This window comes from Pieris napi, chromosome 17 (genome assembly GCF_905475465.1).
Source record: "Pieris napi chromosome 17, ilPieNapi1.2, whole genome shotgun sequence".
In the NCBI taxonomy this organism is placed as follows: Eukaryota; Metazoa; Arthropoda; class Insecta; order Lepidoptera; family Pieridae; genus Pieris; species Pieris napi.
Genome location: NC_062250.1, coordinates 7,839,561 through 7,846,898, shown reverse-complemented (window position 1 = coordinate 7,846,898; position 7,338 = coordinate 7,839,561). Strand labels below are relative to the sequence as shown.

At 31.4% G+C, this 7,338-nt stretch overlaps 1 protein-coding gene across 1 annotated transcript; it reads right to left on the bottom strand.

The window, feature by feature from the left end:
• Nucleotides 1-2,766: 2,766 nt before the first annotated feature.
• Nucleotides 2,767-6,150, bottom strand: LOC125057991 (ras-related protein Rab-18). The gene is made up of 5 exons (XM_047661981.1): nt 5,851-6,150; nt 5,108-5,275; nt 4,313-4,454; nt 3,557-3,679; nt 2,767-3,339 (listed from the first exon to the last, which is right to left on the bottom strand). Exons 1-5 carry the CDS (start codon nt 5,910-5,912, stop codon nt 3,223-3,225), a joined length of 612 nt encoding a protein of 203 aa, XP_047517937.1. The 5' UTR covers nt 5,913-6,150; the 3' UTR covers nt 2,767-3,222.
• Nucleotides 6,151-7,338: the final 1,188 nt, after the last annotated feature.

Below are 7,338 nucleotides of genomic sequence, written 5' to 3'. Positions count from 1 at the left end.
AATTACAAGTAAATTATGACGTGATACAATAATGATTTAATAATCACTCAGTATATTTTCAAACATAAAACATTGCGCTAATTGAAAGAGTTTTTCTTTAGCTTAACAGATCCATCAAAATCTAAGATCAAAAACACACCTGTGTCGAATGTTAAAATTCGACATATTTCCTCGAATTTTGACTAAATGAAACGACACGAGTAACTCGTACCTCCAGAATCAGGACGTAGGTATGGATAAGATAAGCCAGCTTCCGATTTCCGATGTACCGTACGTCAGTCGAGTGATATTTATTTAATTAAAATGATACGGAAGAATTTATCTCTCAAATTATCAATCAAAGGCGAAGATGGTTGATATTTCAGATGGAATTACTGAATGGTGCTATTTGGAGCAATGCACTAGCTCTACTTGATTAATACATGGTGTAACTTATCTAGATTGATACTTCTGATTTCTTCAGTGCTATGCGATGTTACTAAAGCATTATGTTTATAATCAAATTTACTTGTTTTAAATACTAGCAGCCCGTCCTAGGATCGAATTTATTTTTTAAACATTTTGGCATAAACGTACAGTAAATGCGGAATACTAATTTAATTAGTAATCCTGTATCGCTAGCTCTCTTTGTGTACGGGGCTTGATGAAAACAAATTAATAACAGAATAAATGACATCAACGGGTAATTTGTAAAAACATTTCACTGATGTTAAGAATATATATAAATATATATATCCTTATTTTTCTTGCAATTAAAATAGCCTATATTAATCAGTGATAATGTAGCATTAAATGTTGAAAGAATTTTTAAAATCGGTCCAGTACTTTTTGAGCCAGATCGTTACAAACATACTTACAAATAATACTTTATCTTTCTTCTTTATAATATTAGTATATTTATGAATAAACATCTCTCGCTGACTACGATTGTTAAAAAGCTCTCAAAACGTACAGTAAATAACGTAATACATTCGTGATCATTTCCGTTAAGGATGTTTAGCACCTACTCGGGTGAACCAAATGTTACCTAACCTAAGTATTATAGAAAACTAGAATAGGCTAGACTGCGAAAATAACTTCGAGTTAAGTTTTAGTGGGAGCTTGCTCTGGGATCCACAAATTTCATTTTCACCTCGGATACAAAAAAGTGAATAACAGGGAATAGCAGCTATAGCAGGCGGCGTCCATGCGTCGGGTTGTCTCTCTCCCTAAAATATGGCGAGGGGGCCGATGGCTGGCCATGCGTCATGCTCGTGAACGGGTGCTGCTTGTGGTGACTGGTCGTACTTGAATTCGTGTATGCGGTGGTGTTGGTTATTTCGACTATGTGTTTGCGTGTTGTTCCCACGAGAATGTAAGTGCGTGCTCCTATTTCACCATGCCTCCGGCTGATAGAGGACAAGTCTTTGTTTTTTTTTAATTTATGTCATTATTATTAATAACTGGTTGCAGCTCCTTACAAACGTTGTGTAAAAACAATGGCGATTAAAAAGAGTGGCGGAGAGTTTATTGCCAGTTCTTCTCGTCCGTTCTACGCCCTTGATTTGAGAACTGGCAGTAAATGTAAAATGAGAAGCATTAATATGTATTTCTTTACTGACGAGTCATAAGTGTATTACCTATATGATTATGAAATGATTTTTTACTTAACTTTTACTTTTATATTGTTAAAATACAGAAGACTTGTGGGAACAATTAAAGCTTCCCCAAATAAAAACAAACGTTTGAAATACGGGAGTCGCACTTAGATCTAAGTGTTAACTCTGATACTTTCCCTAAGAAACCTAGACGAAAAAGTAGTAATATGCTATGTCAGTCTCACTAAGAGGTTATAGGACATTTTTATGCGAAACAAAATAGTTACGCGCGTAAAAATACTTTATTATCACTAAAGGCGCCATCTAAGTTAATTTCAGTAGTTAAAATTTATCACTTGTCCGGTACAAATAGCTCTGAACGACCTCGAGGCCTTTAGAGTGACCATCACTCAGGGAAGTGGGTTTAGCGTTGACAAATCTATACGCCTTGATTTATAGTATCAGTATTACTAGTTTATTGGAAAAATCATGATATCATATCAACAATATATTACTGCAATAGCTGATAAATTTATACATAAACTAACTACCTTTAGCTTATAGTTCATTGAAATGGTACATTTGCTGAACATTTGTTAGAGGACGCAATTTTATTTATGAAACATATAGGGGGGGTCAATACAAGCTTAAACCCAAGTTTGTGGGGTTGGCGCCCCCGGCCGCCATCTTGGAAAAAGGGGTGAAAACACGTTTTTGGCTATATCTCCTAAACTATCCATCGTACAAAAAATTTGTAAACTTAATAGTCCATCTATTAACCGATTTTGATATTCAATTTAAAAAATAATCGGCATAATAATATGAGTTTGGATTCTCTGACAGGTGCCCGAATAGGTACTAGTGAAAAAAACTTACAAAGTTTGATATTGCAATAACTTCATGTTACCTGTACTAGTTGTATGGGTCTATTTATTTGCATTAGATATTTTAATATGTATTTCAATGTCTTCATAATATGTTAATGACGTCATTTAGAGGTTACTTAGTATTCCAAAACATCGATTAACACACTCGCAAGCCTACTAGAGTATTTAAAATACAAGGTTGAAGGTACACAGTGCTAAGAAGGAACACGCAAATACGTATTGTTTCTGACATACCCTACCCTGACTTACCAAGCCTCGAGACTAGATCGATAAGTTTATAGGAACTCGAAATAAAAAGTATATTTAAAAAGCATTAACTTTATTAAATCCAGTTCTATATTAGCTATCGTTATTATACAATTGTCATAAATATCACAATTATTTACAGAAAACATACCTTTAGATTGGCTTTAGGATATTCAAATGAAAATTATGTTTTTCGTGCAAGCTACATGCTTTTTAATCCCGTATAATCGAATGTATGGTACCGTACAATATATTTGCATCTACACCTATTGTATAACAAATAAAGGAATCCCCAAGAACATTAAAAATTCATTAAAATGCCTTCACACAATTTATAAACATTTTTTTAACATAAGATTAATTAAATCCAATTAATTCTCTTAACAATACGAGTAAAATGAATGAAAATGATTTTATGATTTGAGGTGAAAGCGAAGTGAATAAAACCGTGGTGTAAACTATGTATTTAGTATATTGGAATATTAGCCAATCGAGCCAACCTTAAAATAATATTATATAGAACATGTATAATCATAGCAGGAAGACTCTTGCTGTCTCCGCTCTTCGTTGGAGATACGAATATTCGAAGATGACCCTGACGACTCCCAAAGACCAGGTGTTTCGATAATCTATAAAAATAATAATTATACTTTCATTTATTGAATAAATAAAAACTATTGGTGACCGTGCTGTAAAAGATCCAATTTTAAACCTACGGGATTTAGAAGTTGGTTAAAAATATCTTTTACACACTACTATAAAATATAACAATACTTAAGTCAAAAAATATATTTTTTTGCGCTACTAATATTTTTACTATGTATTTTTTTTTATTTGATCCCTTACTTTTTGTACAAGTTCTTCAAACGCCAAGTTGATGCCTTCCTGTGTCTTCGCGCTGCTTTCAATGAACAACATTCGGTGTTTCTGCGCAAACGCCTGCCCTGCCTCCCGTGTCACTACTCGATCCTATATAATAACAAATTTAAACTCATGCAAATTAAAAAATTACTAATTTTAGATATGTTAGGAATTTATTGAATTTAATTGTCATTAAAATATTAAGTGTCGAATAATAAATAAAAAAGATGGCGCGTAACCGAAAAATGTGACGGTAAATTTTTCTCCAACGCCGATAAAGAACTTTGACTTCAAAAAGCAACATGGCGCGTAACTGAAAATCGTACAAAATTTCTCTTATACGTCTATAAAGAAGTTTCACTTCAGAAAACGAAATATGTATCAATAGCTATTTGATTTGAAAACCAGTACAGTCAACATAACCAACAAGATGTTATATCTGTATATCCTACAGGTTGCTAGGACAGACAGATTTATAAGTTTTATCACTAAATGCTAACCATACTAAATTTGAACATATGTATTTAACCGTCAATCCAACTGATGACCTTCAGGTTATACTCACTGAACCTTATAAATAAAAACAGAAAGACTGTTGTTGTCCCAATTCATGATTCAGTATTTATAAAATTTAACCAATGTAACAAGTAACAATATAATAATATCTACTAACCTAATGGTTTCAGTACAGAATTGCATATCATTACTTATATTTTTTTCAATGAGCATGACCAAACCAACCTTATCAATTTTGTTTCCAACAACAAGACAGACAATATTTTTCTTTGTTGAATACACCTGCAGTTCTTCAACCCACTCATTTAATTTTGCTAATGATTTTGGTTCTGACACATCATATACTAATATTGCTCCATGTGCATCTCTAAAAGACAATAATAAGAACATTGCATTTAAACTCAATCACAAACAAGCAGATGACTAATCTTCATTCAAAAATCACTTCCTGAGCACTTGGCAGATAAGATAATGTTTTTTTAAACTAAATTATTCTACAATAAAATCAAGAACTAGATATAACGTGCATGATATGAAGAATATTATTTACTAACAGCCTGTCCCAACTTCGGACAGAAAGCTTTTGAAAATAATTGTAGTCTATGAAGAATCATATCAGGCATAATGTAGTATTCTTATGGGGAAACAATTTTTTGAAATTGGTCCAGTTGTTTCTGAGTTTATTTGCGACAAAGATAAATACAATACTTTCCTCTTTAAAATATTATTAGTAAGCAAGGAGTATCACAACTACAGTCACAGAATGAAAAAATATTAAAACATCTGCTGTGGTTTGGTTAGGAAATGGTGAAATCTTTACCTTTAATATTATATTTCTTTGACTAAGTTCAGATTTGTCTCTTTTATCACAATTTAACTTCACAACAACTTCACCATAAAACATAATATAATAATTATATTACATATTATGTTTATAATACATTAACTTATGAACACTCCTTATCCTTATCAGACAATTAACAGTTATACTGATTTTTCCTTGTAGAGTGAATAATTTACCTGTAAAAACTGTTGGTCAATGTCCTATATCTCTCCTGACCAGCCGTGTCCCAAATACCAAGCTTAACCTTTAGACCATTCACTTCCATAACTTTACATTTGTAATCAACACCAATTGTTGCTGGGAATGATGCATTGTAGCTTCCTGTCGTAAATGCCAAAATGATACTAAAAAAAATCATAATATTTAAAACCATGTACTACATCGACTTTTACTATGCTTAAGTCATTTATATCTAGGAAACAGTTCTCTTCAACACAAAAACTTTTACCCTGCCCACAACTATATCAAATTCTGAAGCCAAATTTGATAAACTATTCACAATGGAAAAAATAGCAACTTAAATGTTACACACGATGGAATTTTTTGTAAAATATGATGGAATTACTATATAGTCTTTACTACACTACTATCAATTTGATTGTTTCATTATTCATACATATTCTGTAATGGTCAGATCAACTGGTATTAATCTTAATATTGTCAAAAGAAAAACTGAAATACATAAATTATACAACTTGTTCTCTGTTGCTTTGTTCTAGTATATTTAAAAAATGTTTATAAATGTAAGTATACCAAGGTTAAATTTCTTTATCTATCTTACTTGATAACAACTAAGAATTTAAGTAAAATTTACATGCTATCAATAATAGAAACATCGTCATGTTACAACAGATATTTAAATCATTGAAGAACTGAGTCATGTTTTTTCATATACTTAATAAAGCGATTTCATTCATACCTGGATTTTCCTACTCCACTTTCACCTATTACAAGAATCTTTAATGCTGTAACGCAATCCATATCGTGGAGAAAGAGCAAATTTGATTTATTTACACAATTATTTATAGAAATTAGACCCCTTAGACTTCACAAGTTTAAACAAGGAAAAATTCTTAGTTCACACAATCGATAGCTATGCCACAGAACAGGATTTCCTTTATTTTTATGTAGGTATTTTAGCGAAGACAATTAAACTTAAATATTGCAAATAAATAAAAATCAAATTATTATTTTTGTTTTGCGTCATGAAATTATGTGAATGACAGTTGACACTTGACAGTCAACCACATGTCAATTATCAATAAAGATGTATGTAGTTCTTGCCAGTGCATAAAACTACAATATAATGGCATAATGGTAAGTAGTAGAAACCGTTAGCAAAATAGTCTACTAACGAGTGAAGCGCAGATGAGTTGTTTTACCTATATAGAAACATTTAAATACAAAGTAACGTCCACTCGAATGTTCAGACAATATACTCGTAGTAATTGCGATTTTCCTAGCACATTACACATTGGTATTACATTTTTAATCTTTTGTGTATGATTGTTATTATTTAACAAATATCGAGATAATTATACCCAGTAGGAATATGATAAAATATTATAGTACAAAAAAAATAATTGAATATATTCTCCAACATAGATCCTACTCTTAATAATCTTTTATTTTAATTAAAAATTAAAATGTAGTTTGCTCAACTTGCTTAATAATTTATTTTGCTGCTTTGTGATTTTAATATTCACTAACTTTAAATATTCTTTACAAACAATGCTTCCACATGCGTACTGTTTAAAAGGTTGAATATTTACATAAACGGACAGGATGTTCATGGACACCGCCTATTAATAATTTTCCAACAGAATTCAACAGTTTTACTTACGAATGCTAGGAATGAAATAAATGCTTATTAGCGGCTTAGATTGTAACATTTAAATAATTTTTCAGCTTTTTAGAATCCATGAACATTATTTCTTATTAAAAATATGGTCATACCTCCTTTTTTGCAATGATAATACCAGGGATTTTAGATCTTAAACTGTTTGTATGTTTAGATCATCTAAAAAACGTGATGCAATTTTATACTTTTAAGTCTTACAGTAGCATGAATAAGATCGTTAATGTTTTAAAAGTCAACAAATCCTTTTAAATTCCAAGTTTAAGTTATTTAACAAAATATGAAAGGTACGAAGCTTAAAATTACGGAGAAATGGTTAGCTCGTGGTTCCAAGAACTTTGCAGTAAGCCCGTGATATCTGTGACTGTATTTCATTACAAGTAGTTGGAAACCGACGATATTCACTCGTAAACGGTAGCGGTCAATTGCAATGTGTGTAGCGACTGCAAGCTTAACTTATGACAGTGGTACAAGAGCCAGCGAGAAATAAATAAATACCTTGCCTTGCCTTGTTAAGCCAAAACGGTATGTATGGTTCTGGGAATTGAA